This window comes from Anomalospiza imberbis, chromosome 6 (assembly GCF_031753505.1).
Source record: "Anomalospiza imberbis isolate Cuckoo-Finch-1a 21T00152 chromosome 6, ASM3175350v1, whole genome shotgun sequence".
In the NCBI taxonomy this organism is placed as follows: domain Eukaryota; kingdom Metazoa; phylum Chordata; class Aves; order Passeriformes; family Viduidae; genus Anomalospiza; species Anomalospiza imberbis.
The window spans coordinates 1,877,260-1,894,275 of record NC_089686.1 but is presented as its reverse complement, the minus strand read 5'-3'; the positions used below and the strand labels follow the sequence as shown (position 1 = coordinate 1,894,275).

Genomic DNA, 17,016 nt, shown 5'->3' with positions numbered 1-17,016 from the left:
TACACAGTACAACACTGGCTTTTCACCAGTATTAAAAGGATTGCGTTCTATTTGTATAATGTTAAAGCAACTTTGCTTATTTCTGCTATTAACTAAACTTAGAGTAGTGAAATAGCCGATATAGTTGTGCTTGCGATAATTGTTGGGATAACACCCGGCGAACTCGCGACAAACCCCCTACTGCTGCCACCACCGCCTGTGACGATGAGAACGGACCAGAACCACAGCTCTGCAAACTGGACCCAATGCTAAACAGTTCTTAGAACAGGTGAACTAGTTTGGGGAAAGTTCAAATATGCGTAATTGTTTCTGAATATGCACTGGCTGATGCAGTAGGAAAGGTATATAAAGGATGTCTGAAATAGCAGGTGTGCTCTCGGCTGAGTGCCAAGCACCCAGCTGTTACCTTTGCTTTATTTTACTGTCCTTCATTAAACTCTTAAATTTTACCGGGAAAGTGAACCTCGCTTTTCACAGCAGGAACGAGGAGGGACAGTGGGACACGGGCTCTGAGGGGACAGCAGGGCTGGGAAGGAAGCTGGGCCTGCTGAGGATTTAAAAGTGCCCTGTGAGGGGATGGCACTGGAGCTCGGAGCTGTGGCACGGGGAGGGAACGTACCCTTTGCTGAAGGATGAAGAGATGACGGTGGAAAACCAGCTCTGCTGATGCCAGGGGTGCTGGCTGGAAGCCACTGAGGGGAGGGAAAAAGCGAGGCCGGGACGGAGAGGCCTCGGCCCTGAGGGGCAGCCCGCCATGTTGTTTGTCGTTTCCATAGCAACCGCCGCGCCGCCATCTTGTTTACCGTCACCACAGCAACGGCCGCCATCTTGCTCGGCGTCCCCACAGCAGCGCTCCCGGCCGGGCCGAGCCGCGCCGGGGCCATGGCGGGCGCGGGGCGGCTGCACGACCTGGACCTCAGCGCCGAGGAGGCGGAGCGGCTGCAGCGCGCCTTCCGCGAAGAGCGGTTCCGCGAGCTGTTCGCGGAGTACGCGGCCGAGCTCACCGACCCCGAGCAGCGCCGGCTGTACGAGGAGGAGGTGGCGGCGCTGGAGCGGGAGCGCGGCGTGGAGGTGCGCTTCGTGCACCCGACGCCGGGCTTCGTGGTGCGGACCAGCCAGGACGGCTCCCGCCGCTGCTACATCAATGTCTGCAGCAACGCGCTGATGGGGGAGCCGCGGGCCCGCGCCGAGCCCGGCGGGCAGCGCTGGGAGCTGCCCTACAGCGTGGCCCCGGGCCGCGAGGAGCTGCGCCCCGCCGGCCGCCGCCGCCTCCTGTACGACGTGGTGTTTCACCCTGCCGCGCTGCGCCTGGCCGCCCGCAGCGCCCGCTTCCGCCGCCTGCTCCGCGACACGGCGCTGGAGGCCGTGGAGAGCCGCTGCGGGGTGCGGCTGGACCGCAGCAACGCCGCCGTCCTGACAGGAATCTCCTACAAGGGCGTCCCGCAGGCGCCCGTCATCCGCTCCCCGCTGCCCGGCGGCGCCCCGAAGCCGCCCGACGACGGCGAGTCCCCGCTGCCGCCCTTCCCCTTCCCCTTCCCCTTCCCGCCCGCCGCTGCCCCGCCGCCCGCCGCCGGAGGCTCCTCGCCCGCCGCGCCCCCGCCGCCCTCCGGCCCCACCACGCCGCGCTGGAGCATCCGCCACCGCTCCTACGTGGACCTGCAGGACTACCGCCACTGCCGCGACTCAGCGCCCAGCCCGGTGCCGCGGGAGCTGGTGGTGACGGTGGAGCTGCCGCTGCTGCGCTCCGCCGAGCAGGCGGAGCTGGAGATCCGCGGGCGGGAGCTGCGGCTGGACTCGCAGTGTCCCGCCTACCGCCTGCGCCTCCGCCTCCCCTACGACGTGGACGAGAGCGGCGGGCGGGCCGCTTTCAACCGGGCCCAGCGGCAGCTGCAGGTCACGCTGCCCGTGGTGCTGCCTCCCGGCCCGCGGGAACCGCCGGCCCCGGCCGGGGAGCGCCTGGAGGGGGCCGAGCCCGCTGCCAAGGGGCCGGCGGAGGCAGGGCCGGCAGAGGCGGGCGGCGGAGCGGCTCCTCCCCCGGAACTCGGGCCTGGCGGCGCGGCCCGGAGCACGTGTGGCCTTGTTGAGCCCGGTGATCCAGTCGCCGAACCCCCGGCTGACCCACTTTGTGATCCTCCCGCTGGTCCGTCTGCCGAGCCCCTCGCTGAACCACCCGCTGAAGCGCCCGTAGAACCACTCTGTGATCCGCCCGCTGAGCCCCTCACTGACCCCTCGGGTGAACCCCACGTTGATCCAACCTCTGAACCCTTTGCTGACTCCCCTGCTGAGCCCCCCGCTGAACCGGCCACTGGTCCAAGCTCTGAACCCCCCGCTGAACCGGCCACTGATCCAAGCTCTGAGCCCCCCGCTGAACCGGCCACTGATCCAAGCTCTGAGCCACCCGCTGAACCTGCCACTGATCCAAGCTCTGAGCCCCCCGCTGAACCGGCCACTGATCCAAGCTCTGAACCCCCCGCTGAACCGGCCACTGATCCAAGCTCTGAGCCCCGCGCTGAACCGGCCACTGATCCAAGCTCTGAGCCCCCCGCTGAACCGGCCATTGATCCAAGCTCTGAGCCCCCCGCTGAACCCTCTGCTGAACCGGCCACTGATCCAAGCTCTGAACCCCCCGCTGAACCGGCCACTGGTCCAAGCTCTGAACCCCCCGCTGAACCGGCCACTGGTCCAAGCTCTGAGCCCCTCGCTGAACCCTCTGCTGAACCGGCCACTGATCCAAGCTCTGAGCCCCCCGCTGAACCGGCCACTGATCCAAGCTCTGAGCCCCGCGCTGAACCGGCCACTGATCCAAGCTCTGAGCCCCCCGCTGAACCGGCCATTGATCCAAGCTCTGAGCCCCCCGCTGAACCGGCCACTGATCCAAGCTCTGAGCCCCGCGCTGAACCGGCCACTGATCCAAGCTCTGAGCCCCTCGCTGAACCTGCCACTGATCCAAGCTCTGAGCCCCGCGCTGAACCGGCCACTGATCCAAGCTCTGAGCCCCGCGCTGAACCGGCCACTGATCCAAGCTCTGAGCCACCCGCTGAACCGGCCACTGATCCAAGCTCTGAGCCCCGCGCTGAACCGGCCACTGATCCAAGCTCTGAGCCCCCCGCTGAACCCTCTGCTGAACCGGCCACTGATCCAAGCTCTGAGCCCCGCACTGAACCGGCCACTGGTCCAAGCTCTGAGCCCCGCGCTGAACCGGCCACTGGTCCAAGCTCTGAGCCCCGTGCTGAACCGGCCACTGATCCAAGCTCTGAACCCCCTGCTGGTCCAACCACGGACCCCCGCTCTGAGCCCCTCGCTGAACCCTCTGCTGAACCGGCCACTGATCCAAGCTCTGAGCCCCTCGCTGAACCGGCCACTGATCCAAGCTCTGAGCCCCCCGCTGAACCGGCCACTGATCCAAGCTCTGAGCCCCCCGCTGAACCCTCTGCTGAACCGGCCACTGATCCAAGCTCTGAGCCCCCGGCTGAACCGGCCACTGATCCAAGCTCTGAGCCCCGCGCTGAACCGGCCACTGATCCAAGCTCTGAACCCCCTGCTGGTCCAACCACGGACCCCCGCTCTGAGCCCCGCGCTGAACCGGCCACTGATCCAAGCTCTGAACCCCCTGCTGGTCCAACCACGGACCCCCGCTCTGAGCCCTCCACCGAACCCGCCGCTGATCCACCCGCAGAACCACCCAGCGAGCCCCCGGACCCGGCACTGCCCTGCTCCGGTGCCGCTTCCCCCATCGCCAGCCCCGAGCCATCCATGTCCACTGGGGACACCCCTCCGCAGGCCTCCGAGGGCCACCCCAGCGAGATGGCCACGTGCCCTCCCTTCCGTGCCCGGCAGGACGAGGCGTCCCTCACGCTGCTGCTGCTCGTGCCCGGCATCCGGCCCCAGAGCCTCCGCGGGGATGTGGGCACGCACCACTACAGCCTCGGCTTCTGCACCGACACGGCTGCCTTCGCCCTGTTCCTGCGCTTCCCAGCCGCGCTGCTGTCCCCCGAGAGCAGCGTCAGCGTCTCTGCCCACAACGCCGTGGTGGGGCTCGCCAAGGCCCCCGGCAGCACCGGGCTCTGGGACAAGTTCAGCTTCGGCCTCCACCCCTCCGCTCTGCAGGTAACGGTGGCACGGTTGGGGTGTCACCTGCCCGAGGTGCGCTGCTGGGTGTGGCTGCTGTTTGCTGAGTGGTGGCTCAGGGAGGTGTGAGGGGGAGTTTGAAGTTGCTGTTTCCTCGGAGAGCTGCTCCCGGATGTCAGTGCCGTGACCTGATTTGTGCGAGTCCTGTACGAGCAGCGCCGAGGTCACACCGTGGAGCTGACACCTTCATCCTTGGAACTGGAGTGACTTCTGCCTCCCATACAAATTTTTTTCTAAGCGAAATTCTGGTGATGAATGAAAGCAGTGCCTATGTCCTCTATGTCCTTTGTGTTCACTTTTAAAGCCCTGTAGAGTGCAGCCCGTTCACACAAAGAAAGCTCTTCATGATACACCAGGCTTTTACACACGTGTGCATACACCATCATGAAGTGTAGGGGGAGTGTTCCTGTCTCTGTTTTGGGACAGAATTCCCATTTACAGCCACAGGAACCCCCATTAGTTCAACCAGAGCAGAACAGCAAGCAGCAGCAGTTTGCTGGGGTAAAACCTCACCTGCTCTGTCTGAATATGATTCTAATTTAGTATTTTCGAATTTTATGGGTTTTTGGGCAGTGATGCTCCCATGGTGGGAGAAAGTGGGGTGGCTGCATCCAGTGTCCCCAAAGGGATGCCCACCTTGTGACAGTCTTTGTCCAGAGCCACTCACACAAGTTTTGTGGAGAACCACGTTCCTCTGTGAGCTCAGACTTGCAGACAGTTTCTCATGAGCAGAGATTAAAGCTGCACAGTTCTTGTGCAACCTTTTAGCCATGGGATTTGGAGTTTGGCTGGAGTTGAGAGCAATAAAATCCTCTGCAGCTTGGATCACGTGCAGTGGGATTGCAAGTCCAGGAAGCTGGCAGGCTTCAAGCATATCCACTGGGATATACTTGGCTTGGAGCAGCTTAATTGCTCCATCCCTACAACTAGAAATGACTCGTGCATGATTTTGAAAGATATTTATCCAATTAGTGTTTGTGCAGCTGAAACCACGCTGAATTTCCCATTTAGCGGCCGCACACCTTTTACAGCAGCAATTCCTGTGAAGGAGGAGCTGATCATTTCGGGGAAGTATCAAAGATGATGAATTTATGGGGAACCACCCACGCTGAGCTGTTTGCAGAGCATTTCCTTTGCTTTTACCGGGGCAGGAGCCTGCAAGTCTGTGCGAGTGGGGCCACAGAGCACTCAGTGCTGCTGTTCACTGCTGTGATCTGGCACAGCCTGCTGCTGCCACGTCAAAAAAGCCACTGTGTAAACTCCTGCCTGTTTTCTGTGCAGGTACTGAGGCTGCCCAGGGCACTGGTGGAGTCCCCATCCCTGGGAATGCTCAGAAAAACCCGTGGATGTGGCACTTGAGAGCATGGTTTAGTGGTGAACATGGTGGTGGCTGCACTAATGGTTGGAAGTTTGGTATATGGATTTGTTATTGCAATTGGAGGAACATTTTGTGATTGAAGGGTTTTAAAAGGCCACCCGGTAATGAGATTTTTGGCTTTGTGAGTTACAAAAACCCCTTGAATGTGCTGATTTTATTATATATTGCCAAATGTTTTGGGTGGAGTAGGAGAAAGAGATTGGGCATTAGTCATCAGCTTCCTGGCCATTCATTCACAGCAGACTCCAAGAGATTCTCCTGGCCTCCAGTCCTTTTGGACACTGGGTCTGCAAATTGAAGCAGGAGAAATAAACTGAAGTCATTTGTCCTGTTTGCTTTTTTTTAATCTGTGCTATTTCCCCAAAGTGCCTGAGAGCTGCACTCACTCAGATTGAAGGGAGAAAAATGAATATTTAATTAGAGCCACTATTACTTGCTGCCTTCTGCCCATTAACCATTTGTTCCTGGTCACTTTTCTTCTACTTATGTTGATTCCTTCAATTTGTCTTGATGCCACCTTGGGGGTTTTTCTGCCGTGAGTCTCATTCTATAAATCAGAGCTGTGGTTCTTGCACTGAGACCTGTAACGAGTCGCATCAGTCACTGCAGAGTGCAGAGCAGTGTCAATGCCTCAAGGGAGCTTTTGGGGCTGAGGTGAGCAGGAATTTTATCCTGGAGCAGGAATTTTATCCTGCACCTCCCAGCCTGCTTGTTGGTCATCTCCTCTTGCACAGCAGCGTTGCCAGAGGATGGTGCCTGGCAAAAGTGAATCGTGGAATGGTTTGGGTTGGGAGGGATCTTAAAGCTCACCCGATTCCACGGACAGGGACACTTTTCCCTATCCCAGGTTGCTCCAAGCCCTGTCCAATGTTTTTAACAGCTATGGAATTCCTGCTCTGCTCCATTGTGGGAAGCTGATTGCTGCTGGAGGCCGAGGGTTGCTGTGGTGTTCCACGGAGCACATTCCTCCCTGGGTTAGTTCAGAGTCTGCCCCTCCTCGGTGCCCCATGCCACAGTGGCTGCTCAGTGCCCTCTGAGGCTGCCTGCCCAGATCATTTCCATTTAGTGCCAGTTCCTTCTTGGAAGCTGGTCTGATCCACATGCTGGTAGAAGAATGAGTTGGGCTCATCCTTAGAACACCGTGCTTGAAACTGAACTTCAAGAGCTGCTTCTCTTTCTGTAGTCAGCAGTGGCTGAATCCCTGGGCTGGAAGATGATCTGTTTAGAGCTCAGTTTCCATAGATGCTGAGCAGTTGGAATTCCCACCCTAGCAAGTGCCTCTTTTCAGGAAATCTTTACAGTGCCCTGCTGCTCCCTGGACTTTAACTGTGAGGAGTTTCACTCCTTGGCCAAACCAGAATGTCCACACTGCTGTTGGACTTGATGATCTTGGAGGTCTTGTCCATCCTCTTGATTCTATGACTTGTTATGGTGACCAGAAAGCCTATAAAAATAAAGATTCCATAACTTTGAATGTTGTGGGTTTAGGGTCGCATATTTCAGGGATTTAAAAGCCACCTTTTGTCACTGCTCTGGTGCTCAGTCACTGCACCAGAGACCACAGTGCTGATCCTTCTGCAGGGCCTGCTCCAGGCCCTGTTTTTCCAGGGAATAATCTTATGGCCTGAGGAAGCTGCCTGATTTCCCTTCTGCCAAAATCTCTGCTCTTTGCCTCGAAATACCAGCCATGGGCTGTGCTCTCTCCAGTACTCTTCATTGCAGTTCACCCTCTATAACCTTCTACACCTTTTGCTTAAATCCTGGGAATTCAGGCCTGGGAAACTCCTGCATCAGAGAGTTCCCCTTCATTTCCAGACAACACAGCCTGGGCAGTAAATGACGAAGGAAGAACGGTTGGGAGTTAAATAACCATTAATACAGTTTGTAAGCCTGCCAGGCAGGGTTTCTGAGAACATGTCCCAGTGTGTCCTGGTTTATGGTAGTGCTGGAGCTGGGCAATTATGGAAATTGTGCCTTTGGAAAGCACTTGGAATGTCTTGGAATGTTTGGCCTCCTGGGGTTAAATGCTCAATTCCTAACAGAAATAAGAAGCAGTTTTCTGGGGGTGTATTGAGCTGCTGAGACTTGGGGGGCTCAGTTCTTGGAGCATGTGAAACACACTTGGCAGGGAATTAATTCTGCAGTTTTGGGGTCGTGTCTGCTCATTTTCATGGGATTAGAAAAAGACTGGTTCATGCAGGAATTCCCTTTTAGGCTGATCCACACCCTTCCTGCCCTTCTCAGAGGCCTGCAATGGTTTGTTCAGAGGATGTGTGCTCATTCCTCTGGTCAGTTCCCCCTGGGTACCCCTCGCTGGGCAGGGAATTGCAGCCAGCCCATCCTTTTCCTAAAAGACCCCGTCAGATCTTCTGGAGAATATTGGGATTTAACTCACGTAAACCCCCACGGGGCTCCAGAGAACAGCAGGGAGCAGAGGAAAACAGAGGAAATATTTCCTCTGCTTTCCTATGCATTGCTTCTTTTTTTTTTTTTTTTTCCACATTTACAGGCTGAAAAAGATTATATTGAACATTCCTGAGGAGTTCATGGTTGGAGCTGGGTCTGAGTTACACTGTGTGTGAGGGATCCAAATGGGAATTGCTCAGAGATAGGGAAGTTTTGTTTAACTTTTCTGGGAGTGTTGAGGCCTCCATGCAGGATGTTCTACATGGGTGTGATTTTTCTGCTTGGCACAGCCACCAGTGCCTTGTGAAGGAGACCTTTTGGAAGCTCCTGGTGCTTTTTCCTTCAGAAAGCAGCTGGTAAAAAAAATGTGGAGCTGTTGGAGCAAGTCCAGAGAGGCCATGGAGCTGCCCCAAGGGCTGAATCCAGGCTGGGAGAGCTGGGAATGTTCCTCTGGAGAGGAGAAGGCTCCAGGCAGAGCTCAGAGCCCCTTGCAGGGCCTGAAGGGGCTCCAGGAGAGCTGGAGAGGGACTGGGGATGGAGGGACAGGACCCAGGGAATGGCTCCCACTGCCAGAGGGCAGGGATGGGTGGGAGTTGGGAATTGGGAATTCCTGGCTGGGCTGGAATTCCCAGAGCAGATTCCCTGCATCCCTGGCAGTGTCCAAGGCCAGGTTGGACACCGGGGCTTGGAGCAGCCTGGGACAGCGGGAGGTGTCCCTGGGGTGGCACTGGATGGGATTTAAGGTCCCTTCCAATCCAAGCCATTCTGGGATTCTGGGATGATTAGGTGTCCCCTAGAAGAGGCTGGGACCTGGTAAGGTGATCTGGGCTGATCCAGCCTGGCCTTGGACACTGCCAGGGATCCAGGGGCAGCCACAGCTGCTCTGGGCACCCTGTGCCAGGGCCTCACCTCCCTCCCAGCCAGGAATTCCCACGTCCCAATATCCCATCTACATTTCCCTACATCACTTCTGTGGAGCTGGAGGTGGCCGAGTTCTGTTGCTCCTGGCACTGGGACCATGTGGAGAAGGCCAAGGGATGGAAGTGTCCCCATGGCCTGGAAGTATCCCCATGGCCTGGAAGTGTCCCCATGGCCTGGAAGTATCCCCATGGCCTGGAAGTGTCCCCATGGCCTGGAAGTGTCCCCATGGCCTGGAAGTGCCCCCGTGGGCCATGCTGTCCGCATCCTCGCTGAGGTCAGAATTAGGGCTCTTGTGGATAAAAGTTTTCCTTGGTTGGTGAGTCAACCAAGCGTGACTCCTTGAGAGCCATGCTGGGACATGTCAGACATGGATGTTTTAAACCTTTGCCACCTTTCATGGAGAAATCCATCCTGGAGAGCTGTTTTGCTCTCGTTTCCGAGCTATTTGGAGTTATAACTTTCAATTTCCAAGCTGCTATAAAGACTTATTGTAATAGTCAGGGGTTACTTCTAAGAAGATGCTGCGGGAAACTGGAGCTGTTGAATGTAATCCTCTAACAGTTTATTTTTGGTTTGGTTAATTCTGTGCTCAGCATTTCAAGACTCTTGGCAAGTTTTTTGGGAGGTCAGAGAAGGACAAAGAAGGAGAACACAACAAACTTATTATTTCACATTTTTCAAAGTAATCCCTTTCCCCAGCTACATTAAGGACCATAATTAGTTTGCTTCTGCTATAAAGCAAACTAATTTCTGAATAGTCTTTAATTGGTAGCTGCATTTTGGGAATACTGTGACTACACAAAACAGTTATGTCAGGAAACATTATTAACCTACTGATGAAGCTCATCAAAGCTTCTTTCTTTTCTTTTCTTTCTTTTCATCAAAGCTGTTTCATCTTTGCAGTCATGAGCACCTTGGAAGAGTTTTCATTTCACTACAGGTACCAAAACTTTGAGCTTCAGATTCTCAGCTCTCAGAGCTGGGGTCCCACAAACGCAGAGGTCAGGAAATCCAGGAATGCCTTTTCCATGTTGGCATCAGTTGTTGGGTTTGGACGAGAGAGGTTGTGGCTGCCCCATCCCTGGAATTGTCCAAGGCCAGCTTGGATGGGGTTTGGAGCAGCCTGGGACAGTGGAACTGGATGGGATTTAAATCCCTTCCCAACCCAAACCATTCTGAGATTCCCTGATCCTCTCATTACAGGAGCCACCAAAATAATTTAAGCCTGAAATCTGTCTTGCTTTTCAAACTTGCAGCCTGCGTGGGAGGTATCTCTGGATGGGAACTGTCTTCAATTTGGATAAATGAAAGCAGAATAAAACCATCTGAGTGCTGAGGGCAGCCGTGAGGGGAGCGGCTCTGTGCTGTCGGTGCTGTGAGACACAAGGACGGGTTTGAATGATGAAGTGTTCCAGAAACCAAAGTCATCCCTGCTAACATTTATGTTAATTTGGTCTCAGTTTAGTCACAGGGAAAAATGAATGTGTACCAAACAGCAGATGACAGTGTGTGCAGGGAAAAACAAATTAAATTCGAAGTTGCTAAGAGAGCATCATAAATACCAGAAAATAAACGGCTTAAATTGAAGAATTATTTTACAGGGTCATTGAAATCAGCTGCAGATGGTTGTCCTCTGTTTGCTCTGGCTTGGAAGGCAGAGCAGGCTTTAGAATAAATTCCTGAATCATTTTTTTCCAAGGTCTGTGCTCTGATAACATCTGCAGTAATATAAATGCCTCGGTGTGTGCTCCACGTGAATGCAAAGTCTGAGTTGCAGTGCCTGGTGGAACAGGCTAATGATAATCACCTTATTGACAACAAACACACCCCAGGTCCATGATTTATGGCAGGCCACGGGGTAGGGATGGGATAAAATGGTAAATACTTCTGGGAATTCAGTGTTGGGCTGGGGTGAAACTTGGTAAAATTGCTTTGGGCAGTGAGTCAGAACTAACGGAGCAGCAGCACAAGCGGTTACTTTTTATCCTCATTTAAAGCACTGATTAATCATAGAATTATGGAATATTCTGAGCTGGAAGGGACCCACAGGGATCATGGGATCCAGCCCCTGTCCCTGCCCAGACCCCCAGCAGCCCCACCCTGGGCATCCCTGGCAGCTCCTGGAGCCCTGGCAGCCTCGGGGCCATGCCCATTCCCTGGGGAGCCTGGGCAGTGCCAGCACCTCTGAGGAAGAGCCTTTTCCTGACAGTGGACCTCCCATTCAGTTTTTTTTTTTTTTTTTTAACTGTATTTTCTGTGAAGAAAACAAATTATTTTGTTTTTAATCAGGAAGAAATTCTCCAGAAAGATTCAGGGCATTTGTTGCCAAATTGGAAAGTCCTGATGGTGCTGAGGAGGAGAGGCTGTCCCTCACACAGCCACGGGTGCCAGAGGCAGATTCAGAGGGAAAAGAGATTATTTTCCTCATTTTATGGAGGAAAAACAGGATGAGACTTGGTGCAACCTGGTCTAGTGGAAGGTAATTAAAAGTCCTGAAATATATCCCATGGCAGGGGGTTGGAATGAGATGGGCTGTAAGGTCCCTTCCAACCAAACCATGCCATGATTCCCTGACTTTGATTTTTCAGCTGGGTTGTTCTTTGCTCTCCTTGGAAGTACAGGCAAGGCACCAAAATCCCAAATCCCCTGCAGGGGAGGCTGAGCTGTCTGTGCTCTGGGCCAAGCAATCCAGGGCAGAGCTGGGAATTCTTCTCTGAGTGCCCAAGGATCGAGTTCAGGAGCTTGTGGGAGTTTTGGTGCTGCACAGATTTTGTGACTGCAGCCCCTGCCTTGTTCTGTACTCTGACACCTTCCCCTGAACTCTGCGGAGTATTTCCACAGCCTAAAGCTCTGGCAGATCCCTCTCTGGCAGGCAGGAGAGGATGCAGCACGAGGGAATGAGAATTTTAGGCTTTGCATGCAGAAATGCAAGAAGAAGGGATGTTCTGAGAGGGCTTTCAGTCAGGGCAGCTCTGCTGCACTTTAATCTCTCCCCAAACCATCCAGCATCCAGTGCTGGCTCTTTGCCTGGATTGTAATCTTTCTGGATAGAAAATGAATCCAGTCCTCTGCCTTGGAAAACCAAGGGTACGTATGTTATGACTTTTCATATTGTGATTTCTAATTTAACTAGTGGAAAAAATAGGACTCTGGCTTATTTTTCCAATCCTGGTTTGTTTTTTTTTTTCAAGATGACAGTTAAATTTTGTATCTCAGACACAATGTGACATCTGGCTGTGCATAAGGCTCCATCCACAGGGGGCCAAAAATGTGCAGAATTGCCTTTTTGCTTCTTGGTCTGCAAGATGTCAGTGGTAATTGAATTTAACTTTCATTGGATTGACAGGAAGGTTGAACTGGACCGAGAAATTTAAAAGTGTGACTTAATGTGGAAGGTTTGTAACTTGTCCCTGTTATTTCCAATTAAATAAGGAAGGTAATTCCCAGAACCTAAACTATTTCTTCAGGTCAGACCATTTTTATTTTGCCTGTCCTTCCCCTCAGCCTACACAGATGATGTGTGAATAACACAAGGACAGGGAAAGCTCTGCAGTTCCTATGAAACAGCCCCTCCAGGATATATTTTAGGACCTTTAATCACCTGTAACTGATTTAAATCTCTAAACCCATAGCAACACGTTTCAGGCTGTTTATGAACAGCCAGGAAACACACCCCAGGCTGTGTCTCTGTCTGTGGATACCTCTCCTTTTTTGTTTTTGTTTGTTTTTTTTTTTTTTTTTTCCCAACTGGCTTGTCTGCATGGAGATCAGAGCAGCCTCAGTGGCTGGGTGTGAAATGGATCCAGCCCTGAGTGTTCCAGATCTGATCTTGGAGTCTCCAAGGAGGTGTTTGTGTTTCCTACAGACAGCCAGGAGACAAACCCACAACAGTCTAACACCTTCCTGGTGTTAAGACAGGTGAGGATGGTGGAACGAGTTGGCACAAATCATTTTTCAGAGAGTCTACATCTATGTATTAGTCACCCATCCAAAGAGAGAAAAAAGATTTCCTTTATATTTGATACGATGCAGATTTGTACTTTCAAGCAAAATTAGCTGAGCACTGGTTTTAATTCATTTCACCTCATTCTTTGAATGTCTGGCTTAGAATTTCTCTGTCAAGACTTGAGTGTGCTGTGAAACTTGGGAATTGCTGTCCTGGCGTTCTTTGCAGCGAGTTTTTAGCCCCAATGCCCCTGAAATGTAGCACAAAAAGAACATAACCTGCTGTTTTCTCTCTTTTTCTTTAGGAAAGATTGTTTGTCAGTGAGGAGAACGTTGATGGATTTCTAGGCACCGCTTTCTGCCCTTCCCCTTGCTCCCAATCAGCACTGGAAAGCCAGCCATTAATTGAAGTGCTGGATGTTACTGAGGACAGAATTCAAATCAGGGTGGAGGTAAGGATCCAGGAGCAGCACAGGCTGATTTATGTTCTTCAGCAAGATCCTATCAAATCCCACTGAAACAGCTTTGTTCCTGTTTTGTCCTGAGGAAGCAGGGAGAACCCAGGACTGGGGTTATTTGCAAGTGTAAATGTCAGTTTTCAGAAGTAAAACTTGTGTTTGTGCCATTTCATGTGACCAAAGGATTGAAACTTCCTCTGTCTCATTTGGAACATGCAGAACTGTGATCCAGTCATTTAAAAAAGTGCTTTTTCCTTGCAGGAATAGTTCACCCACTCAGCCTTGTACAGGTAGAGAAATCCTAGAGGGTTTTGTCTGGGAAGAATCCTGCCTCATCTTTATTCAATCCATGTATTGGAATACTTGGTGTGTTCCTGTTGTGTAGATAATTAAACATGAGGCTATTAATCTTAAACACTGGTCTCAAATTCAATCCTTGTAGTTTGAGGCCTCATTCAGGCTCTCCTTCCTCTGTGTAGAACAAGCCAGGCTGTGTCTGGGATCTGCCACGGGGTTAAACTGTCCTCCCTTGGCAAAACAAATGGACAGATGAAGAAATCAAAATGTTCATTTTGTAAGGAGGAAAATGTGAGGTAAACCCCCCACGTTCACCGGGATTTCTGGGTAGGCACTGCATCCAGACTTCAGATGAAACTTTTCTTAGAGGGAACATAAAAAGCAGGAACAAGCAGGTCCCTGCTGTGGCCATGGACTGGGGGCTGCCGCTGGGGTTAACGTGTAGCTGGTTTATTGGAAGGCAAGTTCAGAGGAAGCACATGACCTCTGGAACTGGGCTGGACGCCCGAGGAGTTTCCCAAAGATAGTGGATCCAGCTGAACTCTCACAGCTGCTGTGGGCTGGACACAAAAAAAAAAAGAAATTCTAAGTGTTGGAGAGTAGATGAGTCTCTTTTGGGATTTTAGGGCAGCTGAGATACCTTAAATCATCCCATTCCTGCTCGTGTGTGGGGACAGGAGTTGGAGTTTGTGGGAAATAGAGGAAAGGTAAGAAGGTTTTTAGAAAGTTGTGAAAGTAGGTTTTTAAAACAGAAAGAGGTAGAGAATTTAGAGTTAGTTGTAGTTGTAAAGTTTGAAAGTAGAAAAGTTATAATAGTATAGTGAGTAAGGATATGAAATAATAGTTTGAGTTTTAGATTTGACTAAGATAAATTTTAATATTGTAGAAAAATATGTTTAGTATGCTATTGGCTAGAAGGTTTTTAAAATGCTCTATAAGAGAAAAATCTTTACTACTAACAAGATGTAAACTATTACCATCTTTCAGTTATCTCAACCATATAATAAGACTAATACCACAATAAAAGTGAAAAAACATATCCCAGCAGTCCCATCCCATTGATACAAACCTCCAACACTGAGCTGGTGGTTCTTGAGGGTCCCTTCCAACTCTGGGCATTCCATGATCGTGTTCATGTGGGAGAATTGTCCAGTTTGGAAAGACTGACTGCTGTTTCCCCAGTTTCCTGTGGTTTGGGGGTGTGAGAGAGACTCTGTCTCTGAATCCATGAATCCAGCTGCTCTTGGATAGATCCTACCTGATCCTGACTCTCCACTGACAGGCACTATGAATTACCAGCTGGTTTTTGCCAAAACTCCCAGGAATGGTGAAACGGGGGAAGTGCTGTTTGGACAGCACCTCTCCCAGTTCCTCCTCTCCCGAGGCAAACTGCAATTCCCAGATTAGCCCCACAGGCCAGGAATTTCCCTAACTGCAAGGTTCCAACCTTGCAACAAGAGTTGAGATCCCCTGGCTGATTCTGTGGCCGCTGGGATTTGGGGATTTGGGAATCAGGCTGGGTGTGGAGGGAAAGTGGCTGCTGCTGGAAAGGAAAGCAGGAATCCCTGGGGAAGCAGAAGGACCACCCTGCCCCTCATTCCCACACACCAGACAAGAGCAGGAAAACCTCAGCAGCCGCTCACTTGGCTTCTAGAAAGAGAATCATGGAATCACAACCTGATTTGGAACCTTAAGGATCATCTGCTTCCAACCCCCTGCCACGGGCAGGGACACTTTCCACTATCCCAGTGGAGCTGAGCTCTTGGAGAAACAAATCTCTCCTGTCTTTGTGTGCACAGTTTGTTCCAGCTATAAAATAATTCATTTGTTTCCTTGACAGCCGCAGGAGCATGATGGACAAGGAACACTTGGCAGCTCAGGGGGAACCCTCGCTGGAAAGACCAAAGGCAACTACCCCGAAACAAAGGCAGAAACAAAGTGTCCTGCAGCTGAGGGAGGTGCTGCAGGATCCAGCCCAGCTCCCACAGCTGGAACAATAGGAAAAGCAGGCTGTGCTTCACACCATTGTTTGCAGCATGAACCTCCTGCCACCAGTTCAGCGATTCCTGGCGGATCTGGGAGAACAGAGCCCGATTTAGAAAGTGCTGCTGCAGCAGGAGACACAGCCCCGGCCCCAGGCTCTGGAAAACCAGGAAAACTCCAGGGGGATGGGGATGGGGATGGGGATGAGGAGGAGGAGGCAGCCCCAGGGCTGGGCAGCAGGGCAGGCTCCCCCGTCCTGCAGGAGGTGAACCCCGAGGACGGCAGCGTGCGGATCCTCCGGGATCACCGAACGCGCTGCCCCGTGGTGTTCCACAGCTCCCTGCTCTATGAGCTGGATTAGCTGCATTGTTTTAGGATTTCCTTCTGTTGTTTGATGCAGCTCCATGTGCTGGTGGATGACATGGAGGCCATGGGTTCCCACTAAAACTGGTGCAACACCAAAACTTTCTGTTTTTAACAGCTTAACAATTTTCTAATCGCATCTATGGCAATAATTTGACTTACAAGAAAAGTTGCAGTTGGAGGTGACACTGAGCTTCTGGAAAAAAATGTATCTTATTGTTTACATAAATGTTTTATTCTCTTCCCAGGTTTCAGGGATTATTTGTATATATCCTCGGTCTAATGGCTCCCTCGGGAATTGAGCAGTAGTCATCATTTTCCAAACCTTTCATTTTGTGATAACTGCAGGATTAGACTCGCAGTGATTCTTAGCAATCAAATGAAATTTCTAATTACCCACAGAAGTTCTAATTAGTCTCCTAGAAATAATCAACATTTATACCCTGTATTCCATCCTAGTGCTGTGCTTCAGATCTGCAGCACCCAGATATCCCCCAGCTGAACAAATTCCATCGCACAAGAACATCCTCTGGGTGCATGTCTGCTCTGAAGTATTTACAATTGGTGAAATGGATTCTCTTTATCCAGATTAGATTTATTTTTCTCAGTTTCCCTCGAGTTTCAGCATTTCTCACCTCCCTAAAGCAGAATAACCAAGAGAACACATCTAATAATAAACTTCTTGTTCCCCTTTCTCACTGCTGCTGAACCAACTTGCTTTTGTTTGAGAGGTGTTTTAGAGGAGAGTTAGTTTTGCCTCTTTTCAGGGCTGCTGTGGCACTGCTGTCATATTTCTCTGTGAAACACCAGTCTGGGTGTGTGGTTTCAGAGTTCAGCAGGAGCCACAGCTGCCCAAAACACCTGCCCTACCCTCCCTGGTGGCACATCCTGCCGGAGCTTTGCTGGGCTCAGCTTAACCCCATCAGCTTTTTGGGAGAGGCCTCTGCGGGTGAGGCACCAGCACAGCTTCAGCACCAGCCCCGACCCAGTGGAACAGAACTCAGAGCAATCACCTTGCAAAACGGTGGTTAAATAACCCCTGGAAAAAGAAAAAAGCAGCATTTCTGTGTTCTACAAAAGCTGCTGAGCTGCTTGTGCCACAGCTGAGTTCACAGAGGAGTGGCATGGAAGCTGCTG

General features: G+C 52.0%; 1 protein-coding gene across 1 annotated transcript; it reads left to right on the top strand.

The window, feature by feature from the left end:
• Nucleotides 1–436: 436 nt before the first annotated feature.
• On the top strand, nucleotides 437–16,588 carry DNAAF2 (dynein axonemal assembly factor 2). Its single transcript, XM_068194942.1, has 4 exons — nucleotides 437–2,292; nucleotides 3,571–4,107; nucleotides 13,084–13,230; nucleotides 15,374–16,588. Exons 1-4 carry the CDS (start codon nucleotides 883–885, stop codon nucleotides 15,875–15,877), a joined length of 2,598 nt encoding a protein of 865 aa, XP_068051043.1. The 5' UTR covers nucleotides 437–882; the 3' UTR covers nucleotides 15,878–16,588.
• Nucleotides 16,589–17,016: the final 428 nt, after the last annotated feature.